At 42.4% G+C, this 17,983-nt stretch overlaps 1 protein-coding gene across 6 annotated transcripts in view; it reads right to left on the bottom strand.

Moving 5' to 3' along the window:
- Positions 1–15,857, bottom strand: part of mark1 (MAP/microtubule affinity-regulating kinase 1) — a 29,441-nt gene extending 13,584 nt beyond the window's left edge. For 2 of the 6 annotated variants that reach the window (XM_046401724.1, XM_046401718.1), the window contains exons 1-3: positions 15,417–15,855; positions 12,436–12,636; positions 4,885–4,938 (exon numbers count right to left, since the gene is read on the bottom strand). In XM_046401724.1, the coding sequence (XP_046257680.1) occupies positions 4,885–4,938; positions 12,436–12,636; positions 15,417–15,467 (306 nt within the window). In that variant the 5' untranslated portion in view covers positions 15,468–15,855. Of the gene's footprint in view, positions 1–4,884; positions 4,939–12,435; positions 12,637–15,416 lie in introns of all 6 variants that reach the window. The other 4 variants (XM_046401721.1, XM_046401719.1, XM_046401720.1 and 1 more) reach the window with 4 other exon arrangements.
- Positions 15,858–17,983: the final 2,126 nt, after the last annotated feature.

Here is a 17,983-nt window from a genome sequence, read left to right on the forward strand (position 1 = left end):
CTGTGCCAGTGACCTACTTCCAGCCACCCAGGGGCGCCCAGGCTCCCAAACTAGCCTTAATTACAGCAGAGTCCCCATGCAGAGGGAGCAGAGCAGCACATATCAGACTGGGAACACTTACAGGAACTGGCTGGACTATTTCAGTCACAGCAACACAGCTGCTCATTCAACAGAGTGATTATTGATAGGATGAGTAGCCTGGAAGCCTGGAAGCCCTCATCTCTCTAATGACTGTGTGTGTGTGTGTGTGTGCCTGTTTTCATGTGCACAAATAGTATTTTAAAATTGTGTATCAGTAAATAACCACTGCTTTCTGTTTGTCAAAGAAAGACAGACATGGAAAGAAAGAGGGACAGACAGGCAGACTAAGGGACCGAAATTGTCACTGACATTCAGACAAACTGTCCTGTCCTCGACTCCAGAGGTGCTGAAAATAACCCTATCTCCATCTCTCTCTGCTCCTGCAGAGACCTCTTATTCATTATTCACAACGCCAACTTGGCAGCAGACTTGACTCTTTAACTGTCAGTCAAACCCACCACAGAAATGACATCTACATGATATCTATCTCCATGTGCCTGTAAGTCCACACATAGTGATTAGTCTCAACATCTGATTTGTTTTACGATTCATCTTGGACAAAAGTGCCGTCTGTCCAATCACATTCCACTCATCTGAACAAGACTAAAGCTCCACTAGCCCATGGGCTTGACAGCATTTCATTGGCTAATTCAGAGTGGCAGGCACAAGACAGACATAAACAACAGCCATTACGAGAGCTTGACCCCATGGTGAGCTTTTTACAATTGCCCGGAAAATACACAAACAGAGCCAGAGTATGGTGTTCTGAATGGTTTGTGCGTGCCTTAAAAACCTCAAAACATCACGCTCAGATATGAGATAGTAAGACTGAAAGTTAGCAGAGCAGCCCTGAGCCAAGCCAAGAACAGAAATCTTAATATTTGGAGAAACTGCCAGTGTTTCTGTCACTTCATTTACTCTCTTCATTCTCTCCAACCTGTTTTACGTCACAAACCACACAGCTCTGCCTTTTCCAAATGTGAATGTGTGCTACATTTTAACAGCACAAGCTTGATGGATCATATAACCTTTAATATTTGTGGATGTTGTCATTGTTGAAGCAATGAAAAGAAATGGCTCTTATTTACAGATTAGAAAGAGGCCGAGAGCAATGGGACGGTGGGATGAGAGCAGCATTTGCTCAGTGAAAGAGGGGATTAACGAAGAGGCCTATTTTAGGGCTAAAATGCCTAAAAACCATGACAACGTCAACATCCCTGACCACAGATGACATATGATGCATTTCCTGTGGCAGATCTAAGGAGGTGCTTTGGAAGCTCAGCTGACCTCATTTCCTGTTACACTGAAACCACCACAAAGTCACACCAGGGCAGAGAGCGCCAATGGGCCATAAAGGAACAGACCGGCGCTTCATTCTAACCTCATGACTCATTCTGGCCTCTGCTAACCTCCTTTTAAAATCAAATAATCGGTGGGAAACACCAGACTGACAGATAAGCTCAGGAAAATAAGCTACAAAAACAGAGATTCTAAACTTGACTTCATCTCTTCGTTTCTGCGTTATGAACACTACTCTAAATCCTTATCCCAAGATTAGCTGGATGCCTATGTTTGCATATGTATGCGAGTGTATTTAATACAGGAATAATATGTTTGTGAAATATGTTGCCAAAACCGAGGAGCCAAACCAAAGGATCTCCTGTGTGATGTGCTTGTGACATGCAGGCTTGTGTGCATGTGTGTGTGTGGCTGTATAGGATCTGCCAGAGGGCTGGCTGTGCCTATGGTGCCAGATGGTGTGCCCACAGCCTGGCTCCTCTGAGACCACAAAAAGAGAAATTTTTGGCATTTTTGACGGGTAAACATGTCAGAGTCGGTGTTAACAGTGAGCGGATGAGTGATGTGGTCAGATCTGACCTCTCAGACCTCACTCATCCACAATGACAAATAAACAGGATCACAAATAAAAAGAACACGGTGAATTGTACGCACGGCTGAGCAAGAGAAGGAGACAAGGTCAGCTTGGACACCAGATTTTCCGATGTACCAGAAAATCCTTCAACCTCTGCTCTCCACGCATGTAAAAAGCCTGAGTCACTGAATCAATAATTATGCCCTTCTGCTGTTTATATCCTCTCATAGAAATAGTCTGCTTAGCTTTACAGGATGACATTTTTTAACCATGAAAGTGTACACTGGGATGTGATCAATTTGCTGTCTAAGAAGATGGATTACAGGACTATACTGTGGCTATGGATTTAACAGAAGGAGACTACAATCAGCACCATGCCGTTCTATACCTCCACACACCAGTCAAGTTGCAGCTTACATCCATGCCTGTCCAGACTCATATTATAAATTTAGAGACTAAAATGTGGATCCTTCGCAAACATCTTCAACCCGGCAGCATAGAAAATCCGTACAATCAGCACAGTTTCAAGATAAGTGTCACCAGTTCAGTGTCTGAACAAATGTGAAATATGGTCACAATCTGCCCTTCAGTTGGTGAGCTATGGTTGTTGAATGACAGCCAGAAAATGATGACACATGAAGTTGACCTTTGACCTTCTGCTTATAAAATACCATTATGTTATCATTTTACTCTATTAGACATTTGTGAGAAATTTTGTCATAAATGCATTATTGGCTAATCTTTTTTGCAAGGTCACAGTGACTTACTTTACTTTTTTATTATTTCTGATACTGTTGTGCACTTGAAATGATGTGCAGCACTTCTTCAGATCACCAAAGTCTGTTTGTTAAATTAGCATGGTGTTCATGTCTTGTCCCCAGGATGTACTGCTTTGTTTTTTGTGGGGTTTTTTTTGTTGTTGTTGTTGTTGTTTTTTTTAATTACAGCCACCCAATCGGAAATCAAATTGTCATTAACTGCAACTAACAGGATAACCAGCAGCACTAAACCCCAAACACCAGGAATGAGAACCACTGATTGACGTTGAGGTTTTCATTTTCCCCAGCTATTATTTGGCCAGTCTGACAGTAACCAAGCAAAAGCTGTATTAAGATGGATGTTTCTCTTAATGCATCCATAGTAGTGCTTTCACAAGGATAGCATAGGACGGTCTGACTCAGTGAGACAATCGATTCAACCCAGGAGACAGCTGCTGCATTATAAGACAAGCGTCTGCATTGCAGATGGCATTTCTGTATACCATTACAGCAATCTATAGTACAGGACAGAGGGCATTTATGCAACTACATATAAGCACCATGCAAACATACGCATATCTTCACGCGAATACAAACACATACCAGATATAACACATGCATGCAAGTAAACACCACTGTAAAGTCATATTGCTATTACACCAATAATGGCTCCCTCTAAAAGCCATAAGATTTGTCCATATTGACCCTCTCTACTGCAGCTGACATCTGAAAGACCCATTGAATAATTGATCAGAGAGATCCTCATTGGTCTACAATCTCACATGATACATCTGCCCTGCCCATCACCAGGCAGCGGACCATCCAACCCATCGGGTACGTAACCACTCATGACCGAGACGAGACCCTAATCGGAGAAGACAGAGTCACTTTATATCCAGAATCTTAATCACACACACAGACACACACACACAACCTCTGAATGTTCATTACCCTGCTGTATGTGTGCAGATTAGAAAGCACACAATAGGCTGTTCAACAAAAGAGACTTCACAATGAAATTTATCTCAGTCAGATTAGATGAGTGTGGAACTTGGAGCTTGAAATTCTCGCCGCATCTTCACACTGATTGGCTGAAGAATTGCAGTCGGATCCCATTAAGATCCAAGTCTACTACAAATGTGCTTTGTGCTCGTGGAGAACAATGCAAGCATCAGATTCAAGAGAGAATCATGCCCTGATAGGCTGAAAACTGTCTTTTTCTTTTTTCTTACAGATTTACAAGTGGATATTTAAGCCAGGCACCAAATTCGTCATTTGTCTCTTTACAATTCCACCCTGTTGGATTATCTCAGCCATTATTTCCTCGAGTAACACTCAATGAGGTCACTCTTCTCAGACCAGCTCGGGACGACAGACATTTTGGGAAGCTAAACGTTGTTATTACACTGATATTAAGACTACTTTGCTGCATCAATATTTTCTCACCCCGAGCAGTTTTCATAGAGATAAGAGGCCAAGAGGTCTATCAAGATACCAACAGCCATTTACGTAGGAGTACCGGCTACTTTGGTCCATTATTATAATGAGTCACAGTGACAGTTGCTTAGCGATGTGTTCATCCTTTACAGAGCACTAAAATTAAAAGAGCAGCCATGATGAGCCATGCTGTGCTTATGTCATGACCATGAAATGAATTCCTGTCAGTTACTGCACACCTGCATCATTACTCGACTCACATGGCTGGGTGATGCCTGCTCATACTGTACTGTACTGTAACAGTGACTGTTTTCCGTCCACATGGTCTAATCTACCATGAGGACTTTATGTGTACGGATGTGTGCGTGTGTGTTTAATCAACAGAAAAAGCTGGATTTGGACTCAGTAATCAGGAAACGGTCCCAAACCCTCTGTTGTAATTGGTTATGACTGCTAGACAAGGGTAAGTGACAAACAGGCAGGCAAGGGTATTTTTAGCTGCTCCTAACCACAAACTAACAGAGAGTCAAGAGTGGGGAGGGAGGAGGACTGGAGATTAAACAAGCCTTGTGGTCTCTCCTGACTACATCTGATTACATTATGTAAAACAGCACATCCTGAGTTCAAAGAGCAAAGAAACAGAGCTGCAAGAACTCAGCAATGACTAATGGAAAAGCCATGAGCGCTGTAACCAAGACATTAATGTTGCCATGTGGCCATAAAACAGCGACTCACCTTCTGTAGACTGGTGGGATTCAGCTGGGTTTTATCTATAATCTTCACTGCCACCTAGAAAGAGAAAAGACAAGAAGACAAAGACAGAAAAAGAGGGGGGGGGGGGGATAAAAGATGTCAGAAGTAATTCTAGTTTTGCATTTGTGTTTTGGTTGTACAGTGAAAGCTTCTGTTGAAATGAACTTCTGACTCCTCTGCCGTGAGACTGCTTTGTCGCAACATGTGAAGGCTGAGGCGGTGCGCTCAATGTGAACACACCTTAAAGCTCTTCTATTCAGTAATTTGTGAAGAGATGAAGCTTTAATCTAAAAACAGAAATACGTATTTGTTCGTGATGGCGAATGTAGAATAAGACCCTTTACACACACAAAGATGCATTTAAACGTATATGCAAAACCATCGACAGACAAAGCAGACCGACAGAATGGCTTTTCAGTAAACTGTCCCCATGTTGGTATGTGTGACTCTGAAGGTCGGTGATCTATTGTCGGTTTGGCGGGTCTTGATAGAGAGCAGACTGAAGCATCCATCTCACTAATCACCCCAAAGTGCACACTGAAACAGATCAGTTCCCCTCACTTTCTGAGAGCTCAGCGGCTTTCACAAAGCCATTAGCTGTGCCATACCGCAAACTTACCAGTAAGCCAATACATTGTGCTGATCAGTGATTGACAGAGCAATTTTACAACACAATGCAATGCAACGTTGTAATAAAACATAGTTTCTTTTGTCTCTGCACTATAATTAAGGCTGAAGAAATATGAATGTCACCAGTGCTTGCAGGCTGAGATTGTGGTGTAACTGTGGTGTAATTACCACAACATTTTTTCAGGCTTGCTAACGATGGTACAGGGCCCTGAGGAAGGCCCAAATAGTTTGCTGGATCGTTGGTTCAAACCCTGGAGCTGCAGGGCCTCTATTGGCCTCAAGGGAAGTTTAGACTCTTCAGCTGTGTCCTTACAGACCATTTCACAATATTAAACAATCTAAATGTGTTTATTTGGGTTAATGCGAGCAGATGAGATGAATAACTCCAAGCTGTTTTCTCACAATGCACTTCCAATGAAATAGTCTAAATTAACAATTCTTGTATTATAAAAGTGTTACAGTGATATTTTCCAAAACACCAGACACTAAACTTTGTTGATTTTTGATTGTAGTGTTGATGTGATGGGATCCTGTTGTTCCACTATTTAATCTAACCAGGTATAATGTTTACTATTCTTTTACCTTCAGTGACATAATGTGCTCTACCCACAAGTCTGTGCAATATTATCTGCCACATTGTTGGACGTGCAACAAAAGACGACAGCAGGATCTTTAAGCACACAACAAAGATAAGTTTACACTTATTTCTTTTTGCGGTACATGTGTCAACTTGTTATCCAGTTACATTTCGGTCTTCCAGCTAAGTGCTATAAACAAAAGTTGAAACTTTGTGGACTGAATAATTGCCTGGTGATGTTTGATTAAGTGATCCTAAGGAAAGGTGACGAGTTGACTTCAGGGAACATACGGGCTTGCATGGTACATAACATAAAAATGATCAGAATCTTATTATTTACTCATGTTATGGTTGATAATGATTAGTCTTGATGACTTTGTTTGGAATTGTTAGTTGAGGAGCTTGAGTGTACTCCACTGTAACATGTTAGACAATTATACCTGTTTTAAACAGTGTACTTAATTTCAGTTTATTGCAAACTGTCCCAAAACCAACTTCATAATGACGTGCAATCTGCTGATGACTTCTTTACCCATACATGCGTGAATTTTACTTATCCTAGTCTAGCATGTTAGCATGATAGCATCTGCTAATCAGCAATAAAATACAAAGCACAGCTGAGGTTAACGGGAATGTTTTTCAACATGCATGTTTATTTATTGCAGTCTTCCCCTCCCCCTGTTTTTTCCTGCCCCTGAATGTGTCATTTAGACGTGGATTTGACGGCGCTGCTCAGCCTTGTTTCCATTTGTCCTGTGGCCACTCAGCTTAACAAGATGTCTGTAAATCTGTTGACAGGACTTTTAGAATGTCAATTATGACTTTTTTTCCATTATGAATATTTGTTCCATGGAGGTTTGATATTTGGTGAGCGATACCACATGCAGAGTGTGTCACCACAGTAGAGTCGGTGGACTAAGCAAAAACTCGCAGACAAGGCCTGCAGGAGAAACATCGCTGTGCATATTCAGTGGGCCACATACCCAGGAAGTAAATCCAGCACCTAGAAAACCTGGTTTCTAAATCTATTCACACATCTATGTTGTTGGCTAGCAAAAAGTGCCTTGTAAACTTGTAAAGGACTGGGCTAGGATCACCGTTGTTGGCCATGTGATTGATCACACTGTCCTTGGTTAGAGTCAGGCTGGCTGTGAACCTTCACTGTAAGCTATGTCACCCAGTCATCATGCTCTCAACTATACACTATGGAATAAAATTGCTGATGAAGCTTTCTTGAACACAGCAGCAAGGGTTTTCCAATCTATATGATGTTTTGCACTAATGTTATCAAACATACGACTGGTACTAATCCACCGTACACCATTTTGGTGAATAATATGCATTTTATGTTTTATACATTTAACAAACATCTAAAACTCAGGGTTACTCTAGCTTCTAACCTGTAAACAAATACCTGGTAAAAATTCTGAGCCGTGTCAAGACCCACTGCGCGACTGAATTTCTGCCTTCCCTCTATTTTCCAACCCTAAGGAGGTTGTGTGTCTCTAAATTGTGTTGCATTGTGAAACCATCAGGATCAAACAACGATGACTTAAATTAACTCTGACCTCTGACCTCTCTTTAGAAAGGTGGAGGGAGTGAAACTGCCTTTGCAGACAAATGATATCATCAAAGCATTAATTACAATTGATTAGAACAGCATTACTGTGGCTCCGGCCTCAAGAGAGCTTAATAAACATGCATCAGTGAATGCAGACTCTGACTCTATCCCAAGCAGTCCGTCAAGGGGGAAACCAGAAAGCAAATGCTGAGTCACAGTGGAGAGAATGGAAGTTCTTTATCCTGAGAAGGGTTTCCCTGTAAGAGTAACAGTACAAGCAGCTGGGACATTAGTTTCATCCAAGCCTGGAGAAAAACAATGGCAATATGGTGGCTGTGAAAAGAACACAGTCCAGCATGGAGAGGAGAGACAGTGGAGTGAAAGAGCGCTGAGAGGCCTGCTGTGTGTTGACACGCAGTACGCAGGTGGTGTCTATTTGCAGTCTGTCTTAGGTGGGCAGGTGCACAGACAGACCTCACTCCCCTTCTCTCAAACTCAGGTGGAAGCATGTGAGCGTGTGTGTGTGTGTATGTGTGTGTGTGTGTGTTGTTGTTCCAACTTCCGCAATTCCCTGTGCATGAGTCAGAGATATTCATTACATTTCCTCTACGCTTATCTATAATAATATTTCCCTTTTTGTTGATGTGATAAACGAGTGGATGGCATCAGTGTGTGTGTGAGTGTGAATGTGTGTTGTCTTTCTAATGGACTTGAGGGCGAATAATTCAGTCCCACTGTGACAGAAGGGCAACATGCATCACTGTTAATTATTCAGCGCATTGGTAACACACGGCCCATATGCTCTTCACCGTGTGCAGGTCTTGCGATCGCGAGTGCACTTAAACACGTACATGTGAATATTCAGATAGAGGACATGGAGGAGAAACTTAGTCAGGGCATTGCTTGTGTGCTGGAGAACTTTTTACATGTTCCCCCACACTTATTTCCCTTCTCAGGTCTTTTTTCACACAGCCACAGGGTCAGGTTTTTCACACAGCCACAGGGTCCTGATCTCTCTGTGCTAAAGGGAACTAGTTTAGCAGTATAAAGTCATATCTCATACAGAGAAAAAAAAGGCATAACTGCTGCTAGACAGGGAACAGGGTCGGCTGTTTGAAATCAGATTATGCATAAGATTATGTACATAAAGCACACACATGAAGACCCTCTGTATACAACATTTATCCCAGCATTCTTCATACTGTCAAAGCTCTAAAGATAGAGAGCGACATATTCTGTATACATTTTGAAATCCTCTAAGGACATTTTTTTTTAAATACAATTCACTTGACTAGACTCAACTTTTTTCCTAATGTGTACCTCTTAACAGCTGGATAGTCGTTTGTGCTTCTCTTATCTTTAGCTTTGTTGTCTTCGTTCAGCTGTATGTCTATATTTAGTTCTTTCAGTACATTTGTTCTCTGTGTTGCGTGTAAGTGTGTTAAGGGCTACTGAAAGAAAACAGGTTTCGGAGTGCTGGTGGAACAAAAGCATTTCGTTGACATCGCCTTGAGTTTAAGGACATTGATGGCCATTTTGTCACTATTTGACATTATACAAATCAAACGATTAACTCAATTGACAGAACAACCGGCACATTATAGATGAGCCTGCACCTGAGGCTGAATATTTAGGCACATCCCTATTCAACGCACATTTTTTCCCTAATATATCACAATATGACAAATGTGGACAAAAGGAAATATAAAATAACTGATTACTACTGTCCCACTGTTATGAATTACATCAGAAAACTGTTCACAGGTAAAATAAAAACTCTGATGACACTAGATGATGAGAGCATATGGTAGAAGCAAATGTTTCCATCAATGCAGCTGAGCAGGTGTGTCGGCACCGACGTCGTCAAGTCACCCTCAGCAGATAGAGGACACTCTGTCACGGAGAAGTGACTGCTGCTCTGTGTCCACAGAGCTCCTTTTTGATGTTTTTTTTTTCTTTTTTTCCTCCAGAGTCAAACCTCCTTTTCCTTTTAGCTGCCAGAAAAATCTTTGCTGGACTAAAGCTCAGATAGAGTTGGCTTTAGTGGGTTACGTTCTTTCCACCTGTTCTCTCTCTCTCTCTCACTCTGATCCATGTCTTTGCATTCTGATGAGCCAGCAAAGGCACACAAAGCAGTGCCTGACCTTCTCAGCAAACAGCGGGTCGCATACCCAATATGCCTGTTTAACATTAGCATTAGAGGACGCAGAACGGATCAAATTGTTACCGGTTTGACCTGAGAGCATATTTATGCTCTCGACACTCTGATATGACCAAGAACATAATGGAAATCAGAGGATTAAAGGATGCCAGTGGCCAAGAAACACACATGAGAGGACACCTGAGGTGGATCAGTGAGTGGTTTGGGTCCTATTGAGTGAAAGACAGTGAACAGATCGCAGGTCATTGTTTTCTCTTTAGGGAAACAGGAGCTTTAATTACCAACACACCAAAGCAGGATGTCTATCGCTCTGACAGGTCAGCAGTGTATGACTGTGTGTGTGTGTGTGTGTGTGTGTGTGTGTGCTTGAGAGAGTGTGTGTGAGTGTGGGAGAGAGAGACAGAGAGGTGGGAAAGTATTCTGACTAAAATAATACTAGATTTCCTTGACAAACACTCCACCTTGAGTCAAAGGACTGGATTCCTCCCAAAATGCTGCACCACTGACCACAGTATGATATACTCTATTTTTTGGCTGGTTTCAAGAAAGCGTTCAGCTCTTTTTGGCATGATGGGGTTCTATTGCAGACATCTACACTGTGTTATAGAAGACAAAACGTATGATCTTGCTAAATCAGTGTATTTGGAAAACATGTCTGCTGTTACAAACAGACTGAATTCTTCACCAGGGGAAGAGGTGTTCGTTAGGGTTGCACTTTAAGTCCAGCTTAATTTATTATGTATATAAATGAATTCGGTGCTCAGTTGGCTCTCTCTGTGTTGCAGAAAGAGGTGTGGTCTCTGTGTTACACTGATGATCCTGTCCTTTTGTCTCCTACTGAACAAAGACCACAGCAACAGCTGGACATAGTGGAAAAATACTGTCAGATCTGGACCCTGGCAGTAAATATGAAAAAACTACTTTGGCTCTACACGTATTACAAATCTGTGTCTTCTTTACTCACAGTGAAGAACCTCCATGCTAACGACATGTTAGCATGTGGCTATGATGTTACTACCTGCAGGCCTCTGCGTAAAAAGGACCAGCTTGGAATTGGGGATTCGGGAGACTGATCGGTCGATCTCTGGTCCAGGCCAAGAATGCTGAAAACCCGCCAATTTTGGTCCATTGATCGGTCAATCCGTGCATCACTAAAAAAACCCACTGATGTCAAAAACGCTCCAGTTTATCACGAGCAACCATGTCACTGAACAAAGTATGAGTTATACCTACCTTGGTATAACCATATTAGCATCACCAGGGAGTTTTATCATGGTAGTAAATGCACTAAGAGAAAAATCTGGAAGTGGTCTAAAGGCAATCAAGAGAAAATTTATCATTTCCAAATTCCAGTTAAAATCTGGCTTAACCCTCCTGTTGGAGGGTTAAAATAAGTACAATTGTCATCCATCCCACTGCAATGTATGAGGTTTACTTACTCATCATAGTTGGGACAGACACAATCTTTACAAGCAGGATTGTGCAGTAATATTTCACATGTGCACAATTTGTCAGAGACCCTGGCAATTAACATTCAAAAGAGAGCACTAAAAATGTTTTAATCACCTTAAATCCAGCTGCCTAGATAACATTCAGTCCAAAAAACTCCAAACAGCAGCTGAGCCCAGAAAATAGTCCCTCATTGTGTCAGCTGGCTCAGAGACTAACTGTCCCTCCTCTCAGACAGACCAGTCTCACAACACTGCTTTCCAAATACCAATCAGAGTAATCCAAATTATAAAACAATGTAAAGGAGCCTATTTGGAACACTGGAAAGAAGAAACTAAAAGCCAAAGTAGATTAGAATGTTATTTGACCCTAAAAGAGATTATGAACTGGCAGAATATCTCTGCACTGTCAGAGACAGAAAGCAGATCCCGACCTAACAGGCTCAGTGACCACAAATTAGCAGTTGGAAAAGGAGGACGCCAAAAATCATGGCAACCACAAGAAAAAATACATACACAGGACATAATGTATATATGTATATAGGCTAATACAGGTATAACATATATATTCTTAATGTAGAGTTAATTTTCATGTTACTGTCATTGTGTACTGTCCAAATATTTGGATAAACTGTATATTTTACTTTATATTTTTTGGTAACCTTGTTCCTTAAACTAGTAATGTCAATAAAGCCCTTTAACAACACATCATGTACTAACAAAGTCCTCTGAATTTAACTGAATGGAAAGAGGGAGAGCTTGATTGTTATTGTAGGAGATCATTTATTCTCCAGAGAGTCAAAACAAATTCTTAAACAAACAGATATAAAATAAACATGGTCTTTTTGTTTCGCTTTTTTCCTTGGTAGATACATAAAATTGTAACTCAAGTGAGAAATGTGAGATGAGATAAGCAGATGAGACAAAACCTTCAGTATACTTGGAATCTGAAATATTTTTTCTTTTAAGTGAAATGAAACGATTAGTCAGTTCATCGAGAAAATGCTTAGCAGATTAACTGATAATGAAAGCTGCAGCCCTGATTGTTCAAATGTAGAGGCTGATATAGAAGGTTTCAAGATGAAGAATCTTCTACATGTGGATGCAACATTAATACCACAATGATTCATAAAACACAGACGAACACTCTTCTCACCTCTCGTCCAGTCAGGACATGTCGTGCCAGCTTCACCTTGGCGAAATTCCCCTTCCCAATGGTCTTGAGGAGGCGATAATTACCAATATGGGGCTGGTCCTCTGTGGAGGTAAAGGAGTTGCGGCATCGCGGCAGGCTGTGGCGACTCGCAGACTTTGTTGGGGGAACTGGGGGTTCAGCAAAGCCATCCACCGATGAGTGCTGCAATTAAAAGCCACACGCGTGAAGATCAGCAACATCCTCAATCCCTGACTGGAAGTTTGATTTATATAGGCACCAATACTACAATCCATTTTTTCTGTTTTTTGGCTCTCTGTAAAGGACCCATTCTGTAACAATGCAGAGGAAGGCTGCAATGAAGGTTTATGCATGTTCCAAACAAACCTGAACCCATTAACTGAGTCCTAAGAAAGGGACCCCGTGCTCTGCATGAGTGTATGTGAGCATATACTACCACATTTACACACAAACACACACATGGTAAATACCTTACATGCAAGCCCAAACAGAAACTGCATAGGAGGAAATCAGGTTCCCTCCTCTCTCTCTGTGACACCTTAACCTCCAAACCTGAAGACCTTATCAGCCCAAAGACAAGATCTGACAACCAGAGATATAAACTCCTTTGACTCTGTGCCTTTGAAAATACCTGCAGGATGTGTAGAACAGAGTCAAGAGTTATAACAATGTTACTGGCTCTGTAGTCAACCCTGATAACAGCACGTGTCCCTGTGATATGGCATGTGAAGGTGAATTAGGAACAGCTTGCTTTAAGTACAATGCTGGCACAGACTAGACACAGTCTCTGCTGCTGTTTTCTCTAGACTATAACAGCTGCTGATGTCAGTCCAGGTCAGAGATCCCATGATCCTTTGCTCCTGAGCACCACACCCAGCCAGAGAATAAAGCCTCGGTCTGGTTACCCAGGCTCCCCTGCTCCCATTTCACTGGGCGAAATGCTACACCCTGCAGGGTGCACATCGCGTCAGCTATGCTACGTCCTGACAGAGGGAGAGCTGCACTGCAGGTTTCAAACACTCTCCAGGGTCGCAGTGTGTGTGTGTGTGTGTGTGTGTATGTGTATTTGTGGAAGAGACATACACAAAGGAAAAGACAATTTTTGATTCCATCTCAGTTAAGGTCAGCATCCTCGTTTCTGATGCAGAGGATCTGTGACAGAGTAATCTGTATAGCTTGGACTATCTGTCTTGTATTTGCAGAGGGTAAATGTCACCTAACATGACTTTAGTTCTTTATATCAACTTTAAATGATGTCTATTGTGTGGCCAGTTCATCTATCAGCCACACATGTGTGTACACACAAACACACACTTGGCTTGGCTCCAAATTCAGTAAATTAAACAAGGGTCATCTGGACAGGCAGATGATCTGGAGTGCAAATGTTTGATTAATAACAAAGTTTGTTTCACTCGCAAATCCATTAACTCTCAACTACTGACGTTATGTCTTCAAGGAGGTCAGACACAGAAAAGAATAACACACACCTGCACATGACATACATAAAAATAAGAAAGCCAGGGGAGCGAGCTTCTTCTATTTTGCTGCACTAAAAGCCACTCGTCTCTCTGAGTAATAAGCTGTTATGCAATGAAGTTCAGCTGCTAGTGGGCCCTGGGGCTGCCTGATGGAGTCCAACAGAGGCAGGCTAGGCTGGCTGGCTGGCTGGCTATTGCCAATGCGGCTGAGGTAGTGCTTTAATAGCCTGCTTAACAGTCAATGTCTATGAGATCTAAAGCACCACTAGCCAGTTACATTAGGACTCCCCTAAGCTGATGCACTGCTGCACACTGGCAGAGACTGATGCCATCAGGTGAAGTTAACATTAGGGTTTGCTGACTTACATAACTTGGTAAAATTCATTATCCAATTGAAATTTTATCACACTAAGATGAATAATCCAGATACATGTACACAGAAAGAGACAGCCAAAAACAAAAGCCCTATTTCTAAATCGGGGTATAATCTTAAAATACTGCCTCCAGCTATTTCCACTGCTTGTACTTGTAACACAATAAAATACAAGGAGGCTTTAGTCTGTGCCTCGTCTTGTTTCCAGGAAAAAGAAAAAAAAATCAGACAAACCTAGATATGTCAGAGCCTGTCAGCATACACACAGAAGTCCTCATTTGGTCTGATCTGAAAAGAGGCATTCTTATTATTATGCAGTGCGTGCAGTGTGTGTGCGCGCACAGAGAGCAGCAGGGGGAGTGGGAGGTCGTTCATAAACATTCCTTCACACACAGTGAATGTGAGATTCTCCAGCGATGTAAGCCATTTCTTCAGCCTGTTAATAAACACCTTTCTGTCTGCTGTTTTTGCTCATCAGTATCGTGGCGGCAGAATGGTGAATAATAACACGCTCCCTCCTCCTCCTCCTCACCGTTGTCCTCCTCCTCCTCCTCCTCCTCAGCCTCAGCCCTGAGTGTGCAGTTACAACAGGGCCCAATAGGTGATGGATGTCACATTGCGATGCTACCAAGCGTTGCCAGTGAAAAGTAGGGCAACATCCTCCCCCACTCTCCCTAAATATTGACGTTGTGGACTAGAAAATACCCCCCAGTTGCACGAGTGGAGCGGCACGGTTTTCTCATAGGCCACATAAGCAGCGTTTTAAATCTCAACATTAACATTCAAGCTTCGCATGTATCATTAAAGCCAGCATACTGACGCAGTGCGTTGTTAAGCCTAGCTTTGTTGTACACAGAAACCGGGACAGACTCAACCAAAGTGCGCCTTTATTCTAGGTTATTTTAGGCTCTAAGCTTTTATTCCCGTCAGAGGAAGAAAAGGGAGGAAAAAAATGAAGCCTGGGTGCTCATTGGTTGAGTCCCTCTGCAACACTAAAAAGCGCTGCCATAAACCTGCACCGACCAGTGCGCAAAAATATCCAAATCCCTTGTCAGTTTTTGTTCCGCTCCCATGTCCGGTATCGCACTGTGTCCCCGGGTAACAGCACTTACATTCTCGGTGTCACGCTCGTTCACCGTGGGCAATGGCGTTCTAGTCGACATCTTGTGTGCTTCGCAGGCCGCTCAGCGATGCAGCGGGCTGGGCAGAGGAGAGCAGACACGGCGCGGTCCGTCGGGGAGAGCGGTGTCTCTGTCCCTCTCTACATCCCCTGTAAACACCGCAAACAGCGGGCCTTTTACCGCAGCATAGCGCGCACAGGGCCCAGCTGACACGCCAGATTTTTCTTATAGGCTTTGTGCACTTCCCTTCAGGTAAGCTAGTGGCAGACAGAAAAGGAGGAAAGAGAGAATGAGAGAGAGAGAGAGAGAGGGACAGAAAGAGGGAGGGAGGGAGAGCGAGAGGGAGGGAGGGGGCAGGCCAGGAAGATGCGTCGGTAGAGGACGGGTCTGCGCAGCGCATCTCATACCTCCCACCAGGAAGGATGGAGGGATCTCTCTCTCTCTCTCTCTCTCTCTCTCTCTCTCTCTCTCTCTCCCATGCGCACACACACACAGACACACACACACCACTCCTTTGTCTCCTCTTTATAGCTCATCATTCAAGTCACCAGAAAACAGTTATGCACGCAGACAGAACAGTGTCTCACTGTAGGGCGTGTACGTGTACTATTACTATTCGTCGATGCATATTAGGGACACATTAGGCTGCGTTTGATTTATGATTGAATAAAAACGTTTACTAATGTCTAAAATATTGCAGAAAGAAAATGGCTTATTTCTTTCATCTATATGTTTAAGATTTTGTTGGAAGTGTCAATATGTTATGGGTGTAAATATGGTTTAATAGCTCAGCGAGCTACTACTGTGTATGGTGTTTGAATATGACAATGTGGTAAACTGTCCAGAGAGAGGCCTAGTTCAAGGGTAAGGCCTGTGTCACACTGTAAACTGGACAGACTTTGCCATCTGTTGGACAACTGCAGCAGTACACCCCTCATTGTTCCTCCAGCTATGATTGTTACACAACAATTAATATTCCAGAGTGAGCAGGGAACAAATATGAGCAACTGTCTACAAGAGACAGATTTTGTTTTTCATCCATCAAATCATTTCCTGGGGTTTTTGGGTGTGGTGATGATGTGATGTGGTGCATACATACAGGTGTGCATGCGCAGTTTGTCCAGTAGGTGTCAGCCTGCACCCGCAGTATGTTGCACATCTGCGGTGTTTTTGACATGTGGGGCCCAAACAAATAAAGCTATTGCTCATTTTTCTGAATTACATTCAGCTTTTATTCTCTATCTCATAAGTCATGAATGAGGGCTGACGTGACATATTGTGATGAGGAACAAGCAGTGCAACAGGAGTTAATGTCCATTACTGAGTCTCTTGTATGAGATGTCAAGCCTTCTTTGTCTCTGCTGTATTATTATGGAACTCAGGCAGACAGAGCACCTTCCTGATTGTTACATGACTAATGGTTAATCTCACACAGCAGAGAGGCCCCAACCATAACAATGGACACAGCATGACATAACGTATCACACTAACTGATGGATATAGGACCTGAAGGCCACTGAGAACATTAGGCCTGTTTTTATGGGTTTGAGGAATCTGTAGTTTATTTTTTACCACAGCTACAAACGTCCACCCTCCTTACCATTAAACAGAGTCAGGTTAGTGCTAAGATACATTTCACCGAAATATGTTTGGTCCTCGTAATGTTTTTAGTGAGAGATACCAGAACAATATGCAAAGAGATAAGATGATTCACCAAAACAAAAGGGGTCTAACACTGAATCTTGGCATGTAGATGGGCATTTTTGGAATTCTGTATCTGATCCCAGCATGGATTTGGTCCCAACATAGCAGATCTTATCCTCCCTGAGCCCTAACAACTGGGAACAACTAAATTATTCCCACTAAGACACATCCTGATATCACTAATAGTGAGATATTTGGCTAGTATCTATTAAGACATGATAACATGCACCCAGTTTTACATCACTGTTAATAAATTTACATACATTTATAAAATAAAATGAAATCTTCTTCTTTTTTAACTTTTTCACATGTAAATTTACCATGTAAAAAAAAAAAAAATACAATAAATGCGGCTCACTTTCTTCTTGTGGCCTTGTATTGAGCTGAGGTCTTGCCGACTCCCATCCTCAGTACTAAAGCATTCACAGAGCACAGTGTTCGTGCCTGGGATTTGCATTCTGTACCTGAGTTGCACTGCTGTGGAATGTAATGGGCACTGACACTGGTTTAATGAGTGCATGTACACCCAGGGCCAAATGCAATTACATGCTCTCACAGGCAACCATCAAAAAAAAGGCAGCTGTTAACCGCAATTCAGTGCGAATGGTCATGCAGTTAGCTGTATTTGCAGGATGGCGGGTGAGAGGAAAGAGTAGAAAGACAGAAAGAGAGAGAGAAGGAGAAGCTAAACTCATTATGAGCCAGATAGCGGAGTAGCATCTGTCAGCACTGGCACTTTACCATAGCTCTTTTTGCCTGACTCAGTTTCACCAGTGAAAGTCAAGCCACGCTTTCCAGTCAGTAACAATGTTGCACACATCCTGCAGAAGTGTGGGAAATACCAGAACCAGCCT

The sequence above is a fragment of the Scatophagus argus genome, chromosome 10 (genome assembly GCF_020382885.2).
Source record: "Scatophagus argus isolate fScaArg1 chromosome 10, fScaArg1.pri, whole genome shotgun sequence".
NCBI classification, from domain to species: domain Eukaryota; kingdom Metazoa; phylum Chordata; class Actinopteri; family Scatophagidae; genus Scatophagus; species Scatophagus argus.